General features: G+C 35.1%; 1 protein-coding gene across 9 annotated transcripts in view; it reads right to left on the minus strand.

Moving 5' to 3' along the window:
• Positions 1–10,633: 10,633 nt before the first annotated feature.
• The window catches only part of LOC138323494 (zinc finger MIZ domain-containing protein 1-like), a 146,036-nt gene continuing 133,394 nt past the window's right edge, over positions 10,634–23,275 (minus strand). For 8 of the 9 annotated variants that reach the window (XM_069268137.1, XM_069268138.1, XM_069268139.1 and 5 more), the window contains 13 exons: positions 21,098–21,329; positions 19,113–19,337; positions 18,478–18,729; positions 17,872–17,980; positions 17,323–17,458; positions 16,933–17,143; positions 16,652–16,757; positions 16,225–16,379; positions 15,734–15,801; positions 14,677–14,828; positions 14,273–14,401; positions 13,544–14,025; positions 10,634–13,227 (listed from right to left, as the gene is read on the minus strand). In XM_069268137.1, the coding sequence (XP_069124238.1) occupies positions 13,072–13,227; positions 13,544–14,025; positions 14,273–14,401; positions 14,677–14,828; positions 15,734–15,801; positions 16,225–16,379; positions 16,652–16,757; positions 16,933–17,143; positions 17,323–17,458; positions 17,872–17,980; positions 18,478–18,729; positions 19,113–19,337; positions 21,098–21,329 (2,413 nt within the window). In that variant the 3' untranslated portion in view covers positions 10,634–13,071. The remainder of the gene's footprint in view (positions 13,228–13,543; positions 14,026–14,272; positions 14,402–14,676; positions 14,829–15,733; positions 15,802–16,224; positions 16,380–16,651; positions 16,758–16,932; positions 17,144–17,322; positions 17,459–17,871; positions 17,981–18,477; positions 18,730–19,112; positions 19,338–21,097; positions 21,330–23,275) is intronic. The other variant, XM_069268142.1, reaches the window with a different exon arrangement.

Genomic DNA, 23,275 nt, shown 5'->3' on the forward strand with positions numbered 1-23,275 from the left:
GTCTCCCCCGCGAAAAATATTACGATTTGGAATGGCCAAGATGAGTTTTACGGTGTATTTTGAGGATTTTAATGCGTTCTTTAACGTGGTAATTTTTCGATTTACATTTACCTGCATTTAGAAATTATAATTGTGAATGTCGTCATATCATTATGCAACCCTGCTCGATCTGAACATACGACTTCACACCATCAGCACATTGTTGTTTAACTAAAAAAATAATGAATTGATTTAATTGTCTTGCTTAGACATATAAACAATTTAATATTTTAAGAATCATTTTTGAAATAGTAGAATCCCTTGATGGACATTTTAGTCTAGTTCATGTGTATTGAATTTTTATTATTAAAGGTTTGAACATTACGTGCTTGAACTTTTAGGAAATGCGCCGCAAAGCGGCAAAATTTTCTAAAATGAAGTACGAAAAATGTGCAGGGGGACCCTTTTCTTCCTACGCCCCTGCAGTTGCACATTTAAAAAGTTTAATGAACTTGGTACCCACTACTGACTGATGTAAATCATGCCAATAAAAGATGGATCTTTTCTCTATTTCTGTAATTTTTTTACCTTTTTCTTTCCTCTTGGAAATGTTTTATAACATGGGAAAACTAAAAATGAAGTCTATATAGCAGGAATAACAAAAACACATAGCCACCTGTCAGCCATGCATGTTTTTTTTCTGATTGGTCACCCGAGTTCGGATACAGAATGAAACAAATACATACACTGTATATAAGCACCATATATTGGCCTATCACGCCCATGAAATCAGCCAGTGATGATATCCATTTAACCTTTTAATATATGAAGAGTATTTGATTCCATTACATCTGTTTCTTATGAAAATTGAGCAAATAATGCTCATAAATGTGTTTCCATATATAAACTATGGTAAAGACCCTATCCCCTGGGGAAAATTCCCGAGACCCCAGGGCCATGAAATTCACAATATTGGTAGACGGCCTTGAGACCTTTCAATCTATGAAGAAACAAAATGATACATTTTCGTACGGAAGCATAATGAGTTAGGTCCTAGGTCCCAATTTACCAGGCGGGAACAGAAGCTGCCATGTAAGCACATAAGCCCGTGTTTCTTAGTATAAGTGTACATACATGTATGTATTAGATTCCCAAAAAGCTAAGTGGGCTATGCGGAAACTTATAACTATTTTTTTTGGAAATAATATGGAAAATAAACTATGATATGATAGTATTGCTAACAATTTCAAATGGTGGAAATGAAACCACGATCCGCGGAGGATTTCCCCCATAATGGTACAGAGCACGCGTTCTTTGTAGTAAAACGTAGTAAAACAAGTCACGTGATTATACCTCATTCATGCCATTGGCCGAAATAAATATGGAATTGTATTAGTGGGTAACTAGTGATCACATGAGTGTGTGTTTACTTCCAAATAGAGTGATTTATCTGACCTGGTATTTATACATAATTTGGCCTTATTTTCTCTGTGTTATATATGTATATGTTCTGAACCCTAAAGCAGGTAATAATATATATAAATATAAATTTAGAATTCTACGAATTTAGCCGGAGTAGCCGATCTTCGCTGATTTTAGATTAGACGGTTAGACCTATTGAATTGGTCAATTTGTATTATATCATTTATTTACAAAACGTGAAAATGGCAGTTTTACAACTCATTCAGTTCATTATTTATAGTAAAACAGTGCATATGTGCAAGTCAAAATGATATGCATGCAATATTAATAACATTTTGGAGTCTAAATATTTTCAAATAAATCAATTTCTCCGAAGAAATGGCAAGCAAACTATCACCATATTTGGAAGTAAACACAAAATCACGTGATCACTAGTTACCCATAACACAATTGTATATTCCGGCCAATGGCATGAATGAGGTATAAGCACGACTTTTTTTTACTACTTTTGACTACAAAGAACGCATGTTTTTACTACGAAAAATAGATGCAGATTTAAACTCCCAACTCGCGATACATCCGCGTCCCTGGAGGATTTTTAGCCCAAAGGTTGAATCTGGCCATTAAGACCGTAACAAATATTCGTTGTGCCTTTATAAAAGTGTATCGAGGGATGTAATTATTTATGTATATATATGGACAGGCCAAGCTAACAAGTAAAGCTGGTTTCCCAATGTGTATTGTGTACCTGTACTGTGACCTTTATGGCTTTTAAATTATGTAACTGGTATTTTTCGGGATTCACAAGAAAATACAACATAAAAAATCTTATTTATTCTATTTTTTTTATTTTTTTTTTTCATTCATTCTTTGAATATAGTATAGTACGGTATGTACTACATGGACTTGGTACGAATGCCAATCAACAAAACACACACACACAGCTTTGAAACGAATTTTCAACCCACGGTTATATATATTAATAATTCGTTTTACACTTCCTTAGCTCGGGCTAACAGCTACGTACACGCAGGCTACAGTTTCATGACCGGGATGTGCAGGATCACATTTTTTTTTAAATTTTGAAATCAAATAAATAAAAACTTGAATTAACAAAATCAACGTCGATCTCTGCTGTATGGCTTTTGCTGCATATACACAGTGCTCTATGAAAGGATGGCCTTTGATTTCCACTTTCAAGACCAGATGTCGACATCTTTTAGTTTAGATGTCGACATCAATAACTGACAAGTCGGTGTCACACCCGAGCATAAAACACATTAATCGCCGAGTTACCGACTGTCTACATAAATATCTTGGAATCATTATGTGGGCATGTACATGTGGTAAGTCGACATATTCTTCTGTTTATGTCGACATTTTCCGATATGATGTCGACTTAATGCCTTAATTATGTCGACCTTATTAAGTCGTAAATCGGCAAATCGATGGCAGACATATGCCACCATAATAATGCATTAATTATGTCGACATAATACAGGAAGATGTCGACATAAACAGAAAAATATGTCGACTTACCGCCTGTACTTGCCTGCCCACATTATGATTCCAAGATAATTATGTAGAAAGTCGGTAACTCGGCGATTAATCGTGTTTATGACACCGACTTGTCAGTTATTGATGTCGACATCTGCTGGTCTTGAAAGTGGAAATCAAAGGCCACCCTTTCATAAAGCACTGTATGGTGGCATATTTCTGCCATCGAGTTAGTTTAGGTCGACTTTAGGGTAACTCAACTTTGACCAGATAGTTATGTCGGCAAGTCGAGTTATAACATGACTTTTTGATATACTTATGTTGACCAGTCGAGTTATAACATGACTTTGATATTCGTTGAGAAACACGATGTAATGAGCCGAGTATTTTAACACGACTTTCCACATATCCATATTGGAAAGTCGCGTTTAACACTATCACGAACTGATCATATCGTCGTAATAAGGCAAGTCAATTTTCCAGGATATAAGTCGACTTTCCGTGATGTCAAGTCGACTTGCGCTTATTGCCGACATAAATATCACAACAAGTCTGATTATCGACAGGTCGACATCTCTCGGCAAAGTACGTTACCATAACTCGACCTAATATAACACGATGGCATAAAAATTCCAATACATTATTATTAAGTCGTAAGTCGACAACTCGATGGCAGAAATATATGCTATATTGAGAACATCCTGTTTTTTGGGCTCATGGTATTTTTAGAGGTCAAAGGGTGAAAATTAGCATTTTCATTGTTAAAGTCTTAATTAATTAAAAAAAAATATTTTGCAGTTTTTACCTATAAATATCGGGTTTGTGAAGTTCAGTTAAGAAAACCGAGGGAAATAATAATGATAAATACATACTTTGTATGCAGGTCACAGTGATCTAGTTAAGCATTTAATCGATTTTAGCATTAAAACTGTTCTGTTTAAGCATTGAAACTTTCTTAATTTTGCTGAATACATTATTTCTAACGATTTGATAGCTTGGTTTGATGTTAAGTACTGCATGTGGATCTGGACATAACTTGCTTAAGATGATTACATTCTAGTGTCACATTGACTGGGTCACGTGCACAAATTAGGTCATATAATAATATTATTTAATAAATGGTATCATCTGTCCACTAAGCATCCTCTGTTTTCACATGTTTAAAGCAGGTTTTTACCTTTTTTAAAGTGTGTTTTATGAGCTAATGATCAGCAACATCTACACTGAAGGTAGGATGTTAGAATTGTGCCTGCTGCCCCACTGCGTGCTTTTAAAAGGCGACTTAATTTAAAATATTAATTTCGTGGCTACCTCGATGAAAAATTTTCAACCATTTCATAGCTTTAGAGTGATGTGTAGAGCTTATTTGGATTTTTCCATGATAGGCTTAAATGATGGCATGTAAGGATCACATTGGTTGGGTGACAGGGATGAATTAGGTCGTATTCAACGAATGGTATCGTCTTCCAAAGTATGCATCTTCTGGGGTTTCCGTGTTTTAAGCAAGTGTTAAAGCTATTTAAGTTTGTTTTATGAAATAACCTCAAGCAACACCTACATTGCAAGTATGATGTTTAAATTGTGCCTGCTGCCCATTGCATGGTCGTATAAGGCGACTAAATATGGAACCTTGGCTCTAGCAAACAATATCATGTACATGTATTTAACAAATCTAGTGTTGACTGTGAGAGAATATTATCTTGAAAATAACTGGTTTATAGTGACAGAAAAGTCTTCATGAAAAAGAAACCATTTCCGTCTAAGACGGAAATCCGATATATTTTTTTATCTAGGTAGCCACTATAATTGATATCCCAGATTAAGTAGCCTTTTACGATCATGCAGTGGACAGCACGCACAATTCTAATCTCTCATACTTGCAATGCAGTTAATGCCTAAAATTTTCATATCAAACAAACTTAAATAGATTGAATACTTGCTTTAAACATAGAAAATTCCAGAAGATATTTAGGTGAGAGACTATACCATTAATTGAATGTGACATAATTTCTGCATGTGACTTAACAAATGTGACCTAGGACGAAATAATCTTACTAGATCGTGACAAATCCAAATAAAGTGTTTGACACCACTGTAACGCTTTAAAATGATTAAATAAAGTATTTCAATCTATGTAGCTAAGAAATTAAGATTCCAAATGAAGTTGCCTTCTACAATCATGTAGTGGGGCAGCAGAATTCTAACATCCTACCTTCATTGAAGGTGTTGCTTGACATTACCTTCATTGAAGGTGTTGCTTGACATTAGCTCATTCATAAAACCAGTTTAAATATTTTGTAAAACTATTTTAAACATGGGAAAATAGAGGATGCCTAGTGGACAGATGATACCATTCATTAAATATGACCTGATTTGTGTACGTGACCCAACCAATGTGATTCTAGGATGTAACCATCATAAGCAGGTCATGTCAACATCCACATGCAGTATTAAATAAACATCAATCTCAAGCTATAAAATCGCTAAAAATCATGTTTTCAGCACATTATGAAAAAAAATGACCAAATTATTCAATATTTCATCAGTTTTCTGAACAAAACTTCCCAAACCAAAGATCTGCAGACAAAATCTGCAAAAAATACTATTGACTCATGTAAATTTTCACCCTTTGACATCTGAAATTACCATTAGCCTAGAAAAAAAACCGAATATTTGGAATAGCATACAATATGCAATATGTTACTTTCATGCAAAATATTTTGTTTATCACTGAGTGGCCGTAGAACTCCCCAAAGAGGCATCCTCCTTTACAATTAGCATTGTGTATGTACTTCCGTTGGCTTGGTTATGTCCAACTTCATGATGTATCTTCGGATGCCTATGTAGCAGTACAACGATAATTAAGATGGCAATACTTTATTCTCATAAACCAGAAAAGACAGAACACATAACATTATATATATATTGGTTGGAAGTTGGTATTGGATACATCTTGTAATAACGACTTCACTATTTTCTGATAATTGTTTTCTAAACCATTGGATAAAATCGTCAGATGTGCAGACACCATCCTAAAATCTCTTGATCGGTTGACACGGTTTTAAGATAGATATCATTGAATGAAAATTCAAACACCTTCCTCTTTCTCCCTAAATGTCTTCGTTTCAGATTAATATTCACTCTAACAATGTTACAGAAGAAACCACATCAACACTAATTAGTTATTAATAACACTACTTTTAATCTGAAAACACTTCTGGCAAACAACTGCAAAGCCTCTGTATGGTTCCCGACCCTGCTCTACAACTCACGTTTGGTCTTTGTTGTGTCTTGTCCTCCTATGAAGTAAATTTGTTAAACATTAAAATATGTGTTTGCTAGGGTAAACTAGTTTACTTGAGCTGGGCACTGGTGAACTCGGCGGAAGACAGATCGTGTATCCATTTCAATATGATAACTTTAGCTCAAAACTTCTAACATTGTTGGGTAACATCGATTGGGGATGAGTTTGGGGTCAAAAGGTCAACTACGAAGGGCACAGTTGCTAAAATAGATGTTTACTTATCATCAGATGACTTACGAAAGAATGGACAGAGTTGTGCCGTGTATACGTTGAGCTGAGTTAGCTTACAAATGTCTCGGGTTTAGGATAGTCAGTGTCATCACTCTTGCAATCTGATTAAAATAAGATCCATATAACCACTCCGTTTATTAGACTTTCTACACATTGCTACATCAATTGATAACGCCATTTCGTCCGAGTATATGTAAACGTTTAGCTTATTTGTGCTCTTTGGGCGAGATGACTGCGTACACGAGAATAATTCGGACAGCTTTTTTCAAATTATTTCGTCCCCAGTCAAGATTCTGGCAGTGCAAATTTTGATTGGCCATTTCCAAAGGTCATCTTGACGTGACCCCTAATGGGATGTTGTCAGATCCTCTTATCAAACGTAGTGATAATAAGGATCTTTATTTTAATCAGATTGTCACTCTTGGCGCTTCATTCCTTTACAACCAAACTGCACGTGCTTATAAATTCGTGTTTAAGGGTTGTCATATCAAGGCCACTGTTCAACAGCTTGACTATTTTAGGCAATCATTGTTGTCACTAGTAATGGAATCAATCGAAATGTGCGAGTTAAAGAATTGACAAAATTATTGGTTCAGTCCTCAAAGATCTTTCAATCTTTTCTTCTGTAAATACTATGTAGGATGACCTTGATTTTTGAGTTAGGCTTATTTTACCCGAGACATCTTGTATACTCTTTATACACAGTTCATGCTGGATAAACAATACAATCTTTTCATATCTGTAAAATATTTATATACATGTATATCTCCAGCTGATCATCGCAACCATTTGCCAACCTTAACTCCTTTCCAGTAACAGTCATCATCTAGAAATGTATTACTTCGATAGTACTCAATTGTTTTGTAAAATATGTTACATATATTATTCCCCTGCCGGTGAAACCGGACGGGACAATGTACTATTGTTTGTTTGGATCCGTCGGTCCGGATATTGATTTCTAGATGATGAGAACAAATTGCATTGGAGTATTTTGTTAAACTACAAATAATGGTAGATTATGAAGTGTTTTTTTTTCAATCTGGCTTCCATCTTTCTCCAAAACCTGGCACCAATCTGGCTTCCATCTTTCTCCAAAACCCGGCACATCCTTAAATGACTGGGTGTTACATTGTGATATGGGACTTTTGATAAAGACAAACTCATAAACATGTGTGTTTTAGAGCAGTAAGCGACGACATCTTGTAATTGCAATCCTCTTAACTTGTCAACATCTCTTGTCTATCATTAACAAGAGCATATAGTTTTATCAAAGATTATTATTTAGAATGAAAACAAGAGACATAACACAACACCACGATTTCAATTTTGTAAAGATTTTTTTTCTTTTTACTCATTTGACTGTTAATTACAACAATATTACATGAAGATCGCTATACTATGCAAGTTTATATATAATATATATATATATATTTATATATATAATGATTATGTATATATTAGGGTTTTGTAGACGTGGTAACAATAGTTGATATAAATAAGAGTCCACCCCACAACACTGTCCCAGCCAAGCTGATGAGCGTGCGTCAACAAGATCTGAAATCAGCAAGCTTTCTTGAGCTTACAATTTCAATTCATTTTTACTTATGCACAGAAGGATAATTTGACACCTATGCTTTGTATAAAAATACTATGTATATCTTCTTCCTCTAGTAGTACTAATAACAGCAATACTAATTGAGAGCGAAAGGCCTTATGGAGTTGTGAAATCTGTCTATTTGGACACAAATATTCTCTGAAATTTGTTTTTTAATCATCAATCTCTGAGTGTGCATAAATAAATCACTCAGAAGTTAAATCATACAATTTTTTGACTTTCTTCATTTTCAATGTAAAAATCTATGATGCCTTGTAAATTTAGTCTAATATTTCTTCCTTTAAGAGTTTTCGTGTCACAAAAATCTACACAAAAGCTATCCATCTATGTCTTGCAAACAGAAAAATAATTGCTGGATTTGTAAGTGAAACAATTTTGTGAAACAAAATCTCATGCAGAAAAATGTTATCTATTGCTTTATAGAATATGTATGTTCGGTTCTTTGGGATACATGTTTGACTTTAGGAAGGAAATCGGTGTCAAATCCTGTATATATTAAAGATTTAAAAGTACTATACTGTACTTAAGTTCACATCATCTTATGGTACAAATGTTGGCCAAAAGTGAGTCTGCAAAATTCTATTTTACTTCATTCATTAAATATTGTTGTCTCTATCTGCTGATAGATTTTATGGCATTAAAAGGAAATACTTCATTCATTAAATATTGTTGTCTCTATCTGTTGATAAGATTTTATGGCATTAAAAGGAAAAGCTATCTACCAATCAATAGTGTCTTGATGTACCTCACAGCAATTCACACTAATTAATTCTCAAATAACTGTCAGCGAAATCAGAAACTAAAGAAACTAATGCAATTTTTCTTACAGATTTTAAAAGCACTATCCAGTTGCATGATTGACAAAAAGAAAATTTTGCAGGTAATTGATTTGTGTGTGAACTTTTGGCCAGCAAACGTTCCACCAAATGATGGTATACATGTACCAAAATTAACAAGTATTTGGTCACCAAAAAGCCCTAACCTATGCCTGCCTTTTAGAAACAGACATGTTAACACAAATGCTCATGTACAAAATGTAAGTTGGCAAGGGTGAAAAATAAATAATATCAAATTACGTTCTCAAATAATTTATCTTTTAATGAGAACAGTCGTCAGGAAAAAGAAATCAAATATGAAACAACACAAAGTTCTAATTTGTACCTAGGTTTGCTTCCCTAAATCTACTAGATCCTGTTCTCTGTGTAATCACAAATATATAATAATGTATATCAATAGTACAATAATTCTATTTACAGACTTCTGGGTTATTTCCCCTGCCATACCAGAAGGAAAAAGGCTAAAATGAACCATGTTGTCATGGAAATTAATGTCACATTTTTCTTTTGATTTATAATAAAACACATGTACTAAAAATGACACTTTTTTAAAGCCAATCTAGAGATAAGACATCTTGTAAAAATATCTTTCACGATGGTTTAGAAAGTGCAACACTATTCTGTTAAATAAAACTTGCTAGACCAATTATCTTTTCAATCTTGTTATAATTTGGAATCTTCGTTGACATTACAGCATGGTACCTATGGAATGTATGTTGAGCAATAAATGCTTTTATTCAGATCTTGTTAACAACATTGTTTTTGATTGAATGTATCAACTAGAACCACTGCAACCAATTTATAATAACGGCCTCCAGTTACAGGTAATTCTAAGTTGATATGACCGAAACATTAAATGACTTATTAATAAAACATTTTTTTTTCTAAAATGGTAGCATAAAATGGTGATTTGATTCCATAAACCGATCAAATAATATTAAAATAAAACTTCTTTTTTAAAATAAATCATCCATAAAAATGTGTTAAAAGGAAAGTTGTCAGAGTGTAATTGAGAAATTTTCTTGTATCAAACTTTTTTTCTCATATAGATTTTTGGAAATAGGAGTTCATACCATGAAAGAAAATGGAAAAAAAACATATGTCCGTGTGCTCGTTTTTGAGCTATTGATATGTTATTTTCAATATTTTGACTAAAAATAAAGTGCTCAATACCATTAAATGTAAAAAAGTGAAAAAGTGTTCATTCACACATTAAAAGTGAAGATTTACAGCAAAATAACTGGATACACTGAAATGCGACGCGGTGTGATTAAGTAAAAACAATTTAAGTAAAAATGGAAAACGATGGCTTCTCAAGCAAAAAAACACATTTCAAATGGCCGCCAATGGGCCATTTCTAAAATCGCTGTGTAAAAAATCTACTAAAATAGAAATGTATATTTTGACAAAATTGCTACAGACCACATGCTACAGTGTAAACGATTGAAATCTCATACGTTTATGACTAGTCGAAACGAGCTTTACGGGACTGAACCACAGAGAATACACCTTAAAGAAATGTCGAGTGTAATTGAGAAATGTGCAGTAGAAGGCACATTGATAGTAAATACAGGGCGTTTCCACCCCGGTTACGAACTCGTGTTATAATCTGAAGCTCATCTGAGAAAGTTCCTTGGAATAAGGCAAAAAATCATGACGCGTGTGTTTTGTTTTGGGTTTTAGTTTGTACAATTCTTGATAATAATAAAGGATACATTTATGGACGAAACAGTGTTTTTCACAAGATGGTTTCATATATAAATAACATTTAATATACAATTTTCAAGACTTTGTACACTTTACAATATTACTACAAGAAGCTAAATCAACTTTGTAATAAAATAAATCTGTCTTACTATGACATGTAGAGGTCAAGCCAAACTAAGGGGATGGGGGAGGGACCAGACTCATAACGTGGGGGCTTGTCGCCATAATCTATCGATACAGGATAGATTATTAACGTCAACGTATACTGGTGAAATGAAAATAAATTATAAAATAGTGAAGCCCCTTAGTCAGACTCGAACAACAACCATGATTTCTACACAACTCCAAGCGAAATGAAATGATTAAGCAGTGAAATAATATGATAAAACAATTGCAAGATATGATCATCGATTGCCACATAGAGATTGCTATTTTGTTTTTAAATATAACTAGTGAAAAATTAACCTCCCATATAAGAATATTTGAATTTCATTTAAAACGCAAACGGTCTTCATACAATTTAAAAACTTTGGAGGGAGCTGTTTTGAACTTTTGTCATTTGTTCAAGAAAAATCAATCTACTCCATATATAATTTAAAAGTTTAACCTATATATTTGTACTTGAACTTTTAAGACTGTGTTTCAACATCTTTGTCTCGCACAAATTGAAAACAAAAGAAACAATTTGTTATCCCTTTTAACCGTACAAGGACTGGTAATATAATTTGGTGTATATCTTTGGTATCAAGTTTTTAAGTTTTTGTGCGACAGGACATTAAATAAGCTAGAACGAATAACAGCTGGTTGTGAACATGTATACATTAGAAATTAACTACATTCGGAAAAGCTAGGAATTGTCATACAGTTGTGAAAGTTACCGATAATTTCTTGTTCCCAGTTGTAATTTTTGAATGTTTAAATATTGTCTAAACAGAAATTATTCGGATATGTTCATGTTTAAACAAAGTATGATCATTATCAACAAAGCAGCACTTGATGTCAGAGGCTGTATAATGAAGGGAGAAACTATTTCAACAATACGGAAGAGTTTTGATTATGTCAAAAGGATTGAATGTAAATAAAAATAGATAAAAAATAAGGCAACAGTGGGTACATACAGGTGATTAAAACTCTGTGGACAGTCCCTCTGTGACCGGTATTGCTTTATAGGCAGATTATTGGGGTGAACCTTGCACTCGTTTTGCAGTTTGCTTAAAAATTCTACTGATATAATAACGAAAACAAATATAAACCAATTTATATATCTAACTGTACACCATGTTGAATGTTGCTGCCTCTAGAAAGATTTCATTTAAAAACACCAAAGTCATGATCTGAAGTATGATTATAGAAATGTATGTTTTATGCACGTAAAATGAAAGTGATCATTTTAAGAAAACAATTGCACCCTCTCTCTTATTCAAATAAATCATAACGAAAAAAAAGAAAACATAAAATTAAGTACGCAATGTGCATTTGGCCCTTGGAATATATTACACAATGTACACACATACAGGGAGGTTGGGGTTTCATTAAATATATATAATCATCTTAATTATTTTCATAATTCACAGAATATTTCCAAGACCATTTGCTGCCCAGTATGAACATGGATGTCCATAATTAGTTCAATAATGCACATTTTACATCAATAAATACAGGTCAGATATCACCAGTTAAAAACTGTTTTTTGTTTGTCTTTCTTGGTTTTGGCAAGTATCCTAGGACCTTTTAGACTGACCGTTCTAGGATCCTGGTCAACAGGTCAAGCCAGTTCAGTGGAGGGGGACAGTTTCTAACTATAGCACGTCTGTCTCTCCACTAGTCACTCAGATCTAAGTGTCACTAACCACTCCTTTACTTCAAGGACATATGAAGGTCATTGTATCTAGAGGTGGCTGCTAAGCCCCTATGACTTTTTGGTTCCATTTGGCTTCCATATGCAGTTCAGCCAGATAGTTCCATCTTGTGCTAAGGGAGGCTACTGCACATCATAACTGTCACAGAATCTCCTTCCAATTTCGCCCTCCGTATCGTACCTTACCATAAGATGCGGTGCCACTTGTAACATATAAACAGTGGTACAGGCCCACAATAAATAAGTTTTCGTCACGAATTATCACTATAAAAATGAATCTATCATGGTCACTTTCCATGCACATATATCACACTGGCCTTCAAAGTGATGAAGACTATGATTTCTTTTCTTAAAACAATTATGAGGTGATAAGTAAATCCATGATGATGAATGATGTGTAAAAATAATTCCTGGTCGGGTGATCAAATGAAGTGATTTCTTGTCTGAAAGTCTCTTCCTTTCCTTCACTTCTATTTGTGTAATGTAAAGTTAAATATAGTTTTTTTTCTTTTATGTAACTTTTTTTTTCAACAGCTGTAACAACAATAATATTGCATTAAATGTTTTGCACAATGATTTTGCTCTAGATCTTTGCAATTTGGTTGTTATGGCAACCAACATATCACTCAAACAGGGCTAGAAGATCGTCTGTGGCATTTGTGGTGCTATTGCTTTGATTGTTTCTATTTCCACTGTTTGGTGCTGGCGAACTTGAACTTTCCGGAGGTCCGAGATATGATAATAATTCAATAGGGTCTCCAAGATTGTCAAGTTGCAACTGGAATAAGGAGGAAAGATACAATAGAATCAATATAGTGATAAAATAGCTACCATGGAAGCTGACTGTTTAACTCTAGAGATCAAACAAGTAGATTAAAATATACAGTTAGCACATTGAAATAATATTGTACTTATAGTTTAAATGCAGACAGAATGGATTGAAGCAGCTTTTCAAACGATTAACTATTGGCAAGGCAAATATTATGCTAGTTTAATATATGGTAAATCGATCATGTCGTCTTGTAATGTTGTACATGAAACAATGAATTCCAAGTAAATCTTCATATGGTTCGTAACAAAGACTTTATACTTACATCAAGAGTTGGATCACCATCACTTTCTAGAATAGGAGCCGGGTCAAAGTTAAAGTCACTCGCACTTGTGTCTCCATTCGTGGACGTTTTGTTTAAACTATTATTTGTTTGTGAAGGATGGGAGAGAGGGTGTGATGATCCTCCCCCTCCACTATGATTAAGAGTTTGTGGAGTTGTAGGTGTACCTGGCCCCTCCCCGTGTAACCTATGGTCCCCACTTGGACTCATCACAGACACAGGTGATGGATAATTGCCTGAGTTGTGCAATGTTGGCGGCTTGATATCCGCAGAATGCATATCGTTAGAGTTTGTATTGTTGATAACACTAGAATCTCCCGTGGGGTGCCCCGAGGGGGGCATGTGTGACAGAGGTCCCGAATGCGGGTAATCGTTTGGTCCTCCCTGGTGTGGGGGATAGTTGCCTGGTTGAGGCGGTCCCCCTGGCATCACCTCCCCGCCTGGCATCGAAGGATATACTGGTCCTGGCAACATAAACACACTCGTTAATACATATATACTTTTAAATACAGTATATCCTCCAAAACACGCTGAAAACAGATAAAAGTAAGTGGAAAATTTCTTAAAACAAAAAGTACCAACATACAAAACAAAATTAAGTCAGATCTACATGTTCCTGGAAGTGTTTAAACTACAGTTTGTTTGAGATATTGGGGCCAGAATATCATGCAAGTGATTTGTAGATTACTACTGCATGACAAAATAATGTACCTTGTGATGAAGGCCGCATTTGGAACGGTGAAGACTGTCGTCCTGAATCCCACGAGTTCATAGTTGGTAACTGCATACTTGTCGGAGACATTGCCTTGGCCCACCGTGCATTTGCACATGCATCACTCGCTGTAAAATAATTACAAATGTTACAATTAATTTTTCAATAGATATACTTTGGCTAGATACACAGGGGATCCAACTGGTATATTCTTTGGCTAAATACACAGGGGATCCAAATGGTATGTACTTTGTCTTATAACAGTATTTGGAGAAATAAAGCAATTCTGTTTAACTGGCATTTTTAGTAAGTACAAAATATTATGGAAAGTTTCGTTTATTGTTATTACTATTCTTTAATGCCAAAGAGAAGGTAACATATTTTCTCATTCTTTGTTACTTACTTCCCTCCTCCTCTTTGATACTTTTGTGAGGAACAGGTTTCCAGGCTGCCATTGGATCTATCGTCACTTCCTCGAACTCTGTACTGGACAGGTTGGTTAGGATACCCCAAATATACTGGTCAATTTCTAACCCTTCTAATAATGCTGTTTTACTGTAAATAACAATGAGACTCTTTATAAAACAAAGTTACAACACAAGGAACGAGAAGCTTTGTTCGGCACTCTGTAAACAGTTTCCTTTCCTATCACAATTCCGTTATTGCATATTACAGAGTTAGCTCCCTAACCGGTAGGTATCAATTGTAACATCATTATTTCATGAGCGCAATTAACGTCTTTTTCTCAGAAAAGTATGATGTTGCGTGCAAACACATGACTGTACAATCAATACCTACCCACAAGAGCAGATAACTCTGTAATATGCAAATACAGAATTGAAAAGTAGAGCTTTGATAAACAAACTGTTATGAATGCATGTCATTCATTCTTTTATTCAGTGTAACTGGAAGCTTTTATCGTCCTCTATTATCGTTTTAAAGATGCTCCACCGCCGACAAGAGCATAAATGATATTCATCATTTAAACAATAATTAGTGTTTAATCGTGTATACATAAGTCTTATTAATACAAAAAATAATATAAAATAATTTATTTTGCCTTTGGGTCATGTGCAATCAGTACTTCATTCCATATAGGATACAGTGCCATGGAATTTTTTCGGGATGCAATTAATTATTATTATATTTTTAACTTGAAGTAAGATAAGAAGCTCAGACTTTTCAACAGTGGTAATGGTGTAAAGTAAGTAACTTTTTTAACTGAAGAAAAATACTAAATCGTCTGCTGCTGTTTTTGATAGTGATAAAATACCATTTGTCAACGGTGGAGCATCTTTAAGCTATGTCTTTTACAGAAAGTGAGCCTGTTATGGCAAATACAAACCCGTTGATGCGCATTTCTAAATTTCAAAATATTCTACTTTCAGTTTAAGCAATAAAGGTTTACAACAGAAAATGTATCTTTTATGTCAACATGATCTTTCCATGTTTATACTTACTTGCAAACAGGACATCGCCAGGATCCTCTTTCACAATTCAATTGTAGATAGGATTCCAAATCAAAGCACTGTAATATCAGAAAATCAAGTCATATCTCTTTTCCTTATTACAATTTACAAGACAATGCACAATTTAGCATGTATATGCTGAAAATATGTTGGTTTTTTTTTTTACAGGATTCTTTGTGTTAAATCCGATACTTAAAACACAAAAAGGTACATGACACCATAAATTTGTATCTTATAACTCCAGTAAAAGAGAAAGCTTTAACATCTTAACTCACTCACCCCTGAAGACAACATTGAACTCTTCTAATGCAAATAATGGAACAGTTCATTGTGAATTTTCAGGGGTGAATGAGTTAAAATACCAAAATATCTACTGCAGAAGCATAAATGTGAAACAAGTACGGACTATAATGCCATCCCCAACATCGTTTATGGGAAATAATCCGAATAATAAATCCTTCCTAACAGTTCACATAACTTACCTGTATGTGTTTACATTCATGTCCCCGCGCAGGTAAGGTGATTCTTCGGAAGGTGATGGGACATTTAAGTGACACTTTGATTGCTGTTTGCTCCACTCCATCTTCTCCATTCAATGAGCCACCACCAGATGCAACATTGCTGAAGTTTCTTTTAACTACAAAGCAAGAAAACAATACTATAATACTTGTTTTTGTTAAAAGTTTGAATTTTTAAGCTTTTTCGCTGCCATTCATTCAATACAGTCTCTTAATAAAAATATTTTGTGGATAAAAATTTACACAGAGTTTTTTTTATCACAACTTCAACTTTGGAAGCTTAATAAGCGCCCCTTTGTAACATTTTGAAATGCCATTGGCTCTAATTACAGCAAATATGATAAAAAAATCATACTAAAACTATAAATGGCAAATCCAAATATCAACATACTTTTTGTAATACAATGTTCAGCAGGAAGCAGTCGTTTTCTCAAGAGTCCCTGTAACACTGATCTAACACTCGGTCGATGGACCAGCTGTAGCACAAATAGGTGGGACTGAAACGAAAAACAGGACAAAGTCAAAACCTGGACACACAATAACAAAATCAAATGACAAGCTATATTTGATTATACTCTTGTGATGTTTTATTCTTTTCCCAAATATTTTAAAAGATATTTTGCAAGGTATTATATTTGAGAGTTAAGTGAGTGAATTTAGTGCCAAACTTACACAACAGCAAGCCGTCACGGTGATCTGTATCGTGTTGCGACCTGGCGCACACACTCCCTTGAGGTAAAGTGGTTTGTGAGAGGTTTTGTTTTCTCCTCGCTCAATGTTGAGTGGAGTAGCATTAACACTAACTGTCACAGATGCAGGCCAGTTTGTGTTCATCTGTCGATCTTCATGGTGGAAACATTTCAATTGTAGTTCCAGGTCAGATCTGTTCAAACAGAAAATACAAACATGAAATAACAACCAGCTGAAGGCACAAGTTGCTACTATTGTTCATAATGTTAGAGTAACCTCCCCTTGCACATTTATGACTAAATGTCACAAAATGACACTGCACGAGTTGCCTCTCCTTTTATGATCCAGAAAGAAAGCTAATGATTAACTTACCTCCACATGAGGGTCTGGAACACAGATTCCCTCAGATGGAAGACGTGGTTGCTGACTGCCAAGTTGTGTTCCAGTCTGAACGGAGGTAATACCACCCCATCTCTGACGGGAAAGGTCAGACGTAACTCGTCCAAATCTGGAACAGTAAAATCATATTTACTCTCCCAATAGATAATCAATTAAAATAATCACTAATGTCGGATTCACATACAGAATGAAAAACCTTGTTTTGTAAATTTCTAGATAAAATGTCCTCTCATTCTGGTTGTGACGAATGAAAGACTATGATGAATGTTGTTGGGGCAATAAGAGGAACCTTGATAATTTGGACATGGTTAAAACATTGGGTACAATACCAGAGAATTAACCAAACTGCTAAGGGGTTTAAAATTTAACATAAAATACAATTTTAATATGGAAATTTGGTTGCTAACTCACTAAACCAAACTTCATAACTGTCCTATTGGAAAACTTTTAAAATTACAACCTGATTATGACATGATTAAATGGGATTAACAATAATATGGATAAGTTAGATGTGCATCTTACCTTTCTTGATACCCATGGGGCCTGGGTATGGGGACTGTACTGCCCCCGGGGTGATTGGGGGTGTTGGGTTTCCTGGTAAGGGTGAATGTGGGTAGCTCATATTGGAGGACTGAAAAACAAGGTACATGGGTCAGTTACATGGGAGCCAAAGTAAACAAGGCATGGAACAAGGCATGTGAGTTTTAACAATTTCCTGAAGCAAAGCAAACAATGTATGTTACATTTGACCTTCACTTGATTCCTTCTTGCATGTGACATCAAAATACACAATAATCAAAGCATTCACTCATTCATCCCTGAAGAAACATTTAGACACTTTTAAATCAAGGAAATTTCGGGGGTAAATGAGTTAATTTTATATCATATTATCAATGATATATCTGGAAAAGAATTTTGTAATTTTCATGCATAAGTATCAAGTTTATTTCACACTAATTCCACTTTGTCCTAAAGCTGTCACAAACAGACTCAAAAAACGGACAAGGATAATGCGACTTGATACAGGAATAACAGAGTCAAGGCCTTGTAAGATAATTCTTTTGTGATGGGATATTTACCAACTGTGGATAACTGGTCTACCAATACCAAACAAACCAGCACACTTACCTGCATGTTTTGCTGTGGACCCTGGTTGTTGTATTGGTTGAAGGGTTGGCCTTGTGGGGGCATCTGTCGGACCTGAGGGGGGAACTGGTTTGGGCCATATTGATTGTGGCCATTGACGTAGTGAGGGGGTGCGTTGGGCCGCATACCCGGCTGTGGACCGTACGTGGGTGAGGGGAGAGGCTGCTGTGCTGGGTACTGGGGCTTCTGCGGATATTGTTGCTGCACTCCGTAAGGCTGTGGGCCTCCATACTGCTGTAAACAGGTCATTCATAAATATAGAGCTTGTTAATGCGATCAAAAACAGCTAGAATTCCATCACTCTTAAGTCAATTTACAGGTTTTAGATTTCATAGCCATGCATGAATTGATAATTCCTTGCTAACTTGTTGTACATGTGTTACTGAGAACAACTCAATCGTGCTAATTTCTATATTCCAAGAAAACATCCTGATACAGGTAGAAATCTTGGCCAAGAGGAACTTTTTTATGATATCTTGCATGAGAGTTTCAGTGTATTCCAGTGTTTTAATGAATGTTGGTACATAGAAATAACTTCATACCATATAGGTTCCATGCCTTACACAAGTATCTCCGATTTCATTAATTATTTAAATGATATGACAGACATAGCTTACCTGTACACCATTGGGGAATTGCTGACGTTTCTGAGACATCATCTGTGAGGGATTAGGATAGGGATTAGTAGATGCTCTCCTACTCCCCACATTATACTTGTGGACCATTGGACCCCCGGGGCCGGGACCAGGACCTGGGCCGGGGCCCTGCACCATTGGCCCTGTGGGGCGCTGAGGCATGCCTGGATACTGGTTATTAAAAGACTGCTGTCCTGGTGGCATTTGCTGTAAACCAAAAAGTAAATTGCAGTCGAATCTGTCTTCAAAAAATTTCCAAACATCTTATTAGTTAAATAATCTTTAAAGGATTGCCAATTTTGTTGGTGGAGGAAAACTGGAGCACCCTGAGAAAAAATAACGACCTGCAGTCAAAACCTTGCATTGCTGCAAATGGTATTCAAATTTGCAATCCAGCCGTAGATGGCTTGTGTTAAATATGACTGGACATCTAAACCACTCGACCACTATGGCACCTAAATCTGGGGTTTTCATCATCCAAAAGGTTTTTATACACAGGTAAGCACTGTGTGATTAAGGACGCCAAGACTGTGGTTTTAAGGGGCTGGTGGTTGAGGCAGGTTTCATTGTAATACAAATTTAATACTTCTTTTAATTTCACAGTACCAGAACAGTTAATGAATATCAGGTAGAAAATCATTCAACCGACAACTTCTTAATGAAAAGGGAAGGATGTAGTTAATTAGTCAAAATACTGATTGAATTTTTAATAGCGCTCAACTGGTAAAGTTCTGCTGTTTTATAGACCAAGGAATGTCGTTAACTGCATCATTAGTAATTTCATTTCAATATCTGAAATGTCATCGATTTGATGAAAGCGTTCCTTGTAGAAGTCATGGAAATGGTTGGTAATGATGTTCTGGGCTGTAAATTATCGGCAGTACAAAAGAACAGTGGATAGATGTGATGACCCAATTAGCGGCATTCCCTGCTATCCCCCAATCACCTCCGCGTCCTGATTTGTATTGACTACTGTATTTTGTTGCACACATTTTGTTTCTGCAGATCAACAGACTCTGGGGTGTATCACTTGTCTACATCTATTACCATGAAATATTCATACAGCTGAGATAACGGTCATCGATCACTGATCACCAGGTAAAACGGCTGTACAGGTGTATCAAAGACACGCCTCCACATTTTATACTTAATAGCATCACTACAGAAGACAACGCATTCTCCACTGTTCACTTACGTAAAACTATTGATTATTCAACCTATGAATTTTGTTTCTTTAATGAATATATTTCAATATCAATCATTCATGTGAACTGTGAAAGAGCTATTTCAGTATTGTATTGGTTCTACACATTTCAATTCACCCACATTTTAAAGAATTTTTTTTTCCATTAACACTTTCTCAGTTTACTTACTTATTCAAGATGCAACCATTTTGATAAATTATGATTGCAATTTTTGTATTTCAGGTAAACTTGTTTATATTCCTTTCATCTGTTATGACAGTTAGTTTCATTATTCAATATCCTAATTCTGACTTTGGGTGTTTTGGCAATTGGGTTTGATTTGGTTTAATATCACACAACAATTGAGGTCATTCAAGGGCAGACCGTCCTGTATGTAGCTTACATGCATGTGATGATTAGGAAAGTGGTTTAGAATACTAGGATATAAGGTGCATACTTGTGTGCCTACTGTATAGTGCCATCACGCCGAAACATACCAAGACATATCAAGAATAGTGCCATCTTGCCGAAACATACCAAGACATATCAAGAATAGTGCCATCTTGCCGAAACATACCAAGACATATTAAGTATAGTGCCATCTCGCCGAAACATACCCAAGACATATCAAGTATAGTGCCATCTCGCGGAAACATACCAAGACATATCAAGTATCCCACAAAGTTATACTTGTATCAGGTGACCAGTCCTCCTTACATGCTGAGCTTATAATAAATCTTAAATTTCAATAGGAGAACTAAGTATAAGATCACACTAGTCTACCTGCATATTTGGTGCATATTGGCCATTCATGTTCATCTGCATGTTGATATTGTGTTGATTTTGCTGCTCTTGCATCACCATGCTTGCGGTGGCCGTTGCCGTTGCTGTTGCCGTGGCAGCAGCTGCCACTAGTGCTGCTGATAGGGCGGCGTTCCCGGCCTGGCCCCCTGGGTAATCGTTTGGACCATTAGGTGTGTTTGTACCGGGCGTATTCGGAGTTGGAGGGTACCCACTGTAATAAGAAATGAACCGGTTAAATACAACTTTTAGATTATTCCTGTGGCATGAACTTGATACAGTGACCTTTATAGTAAGGTCAAGGTCATTTTAAAATTATTTATAACCAGTTAAACACTAAATCATTTAAACCATTACTGATCAATTAAATAATTAAGATATTTAAAATTCTCACTACAAATGATATGCTGTGTTCTGTAAATAAAATATATATATATATATATCCTTCATATATATATATATATATATCTATATTTTAAATTTCCGAATATTTTATTGACAAAAGATGTAAAGTGTCAATAGGATTAGACATCAGGCATAGCCTTTCTTAGTCTTCTCCTCATACTATATAATTAAGATGCCTTTAATTTTTGATTTTAGGTTTCATAAATCTGAAAGGTCATGACCAAATTAGCTCACATTACTCAATAACTCATATGCATATATATTCCTTCTTCCGTAGGAGTAAAATTTCATAATGCGATGTCCAAAACATCTACTTAAAGAAATAATGATTAAATGTATAAACTGAAATAAAGCACTAATTAGCAAATATGGAACTGAAGTCATAGGATACCCATACAATGTGAGTTTGAATTTTATTTTTCAGATTTTAACTAAAACAGAAAGAGCAATGTCAGGAGTACTATATGTATGTAATTAAATCAGGGGTAAAAAACATTATTCATATTATTACCTAATTTATTGCCAGAAGTTTACAAGTAATGATGTACATATAAATACAACCAGGAAACAGAGTCACCTATATCCTTCACTTTATATAACCTACAGGACGTCTACCTCCATTAAAACATATAGAAAGTGCATGTACATCTCTATTGAGAGGTTGAGCACAACAATCTTTATCTGTCATAATCTCGATACATTCTTATGAACAGGATATGTATACAAATATAATACACACACAAAGTTTGAAGCGATTGTGAAAATCCTTGTTGTGTTCTGGGAAAAAATGCTAGGAACAAACTTTCTGTTTTTGATACACGAAATGGTAAACAAATTATCAATTTGTCTGTTGATCAAGGTCATTGACTTGGAGCTCGGGAGAAGGAGTGGCCTAAATTACGACGCAGCCTCGAAAAACCACAAGACAGAAGAAGTATCTTTTAACTGTTTCCTCCTAATAACAATATCAATAACAACAAAATCTGGGATTTGTCTCATATGCCGATTTTCAGTTGAGCTTTCAGAAAATTACTGATGAAAATTCCAGAGATTTTGTTGGAAGCCTGTCTCCCCATCTTTTGGTTAGGGGATGAACGCTGGTATTGATTAGAATAAAGAAATGTCAGTTACATTAAGAGAATGGAGGACGGGTTGTTATCATATTGAGTGTGAATCACCTATAAGGTTTTATATAGAAACAAGCGGTTGTCAACAACTGTAGAATTGTAGCACCACCACACCTTAAACCTTCACTTGAGAGAGATCGGTTCCTATTTGTACATCACTCATTCATGGGATTAATCAATACAATTATATCATTTATCATAGAAGACAACACTGGCAATTAATTTTACAGTTGTAGTATGCCTATGAAGTGTTTAAATTATCAACCATGTTTGATATGGTTACAACAGCATATGTTTGGTGTCTTCTTTTTGCAAGGTACACTTGAAAGTTTATCCTACCATATAAAGTTCAGTGCAATGCTTAATGAACTTTTAGTATAACATTAACACCAAGAGGCCCAGACGGCCTGTATCGCTCACTTGCTTAATGTAATAACACTTACATGTATCTGGTTTTGAACCAGAGACAATAGTGTCATGTATTGCTGTTATAGATTGATGGGACTTTCGAGATAGTATAATGGCATTGTTCGAGTATGATAAGGCAGTTCCACCTCCTGTGATTATGACGTCATATTTGGTGGCACTGTATGACATCACATGCAATGGAAGGTGGAAGTAACAGTAC

The sequence above is a fragment of the Argopecten irradians genome, chromosome 5, assembly GCF_041381155.1.
Source record: "Argopecten irradians isolate NY chromosome 5, Ai_NY, whole genome shotgun sequence".
Lineage (NCBI taxonomy): Eukaryota > Metazoa > Mollusca > Bivalvia > Pectinida > Pectinidae > Argopecten > Argopecten irradians.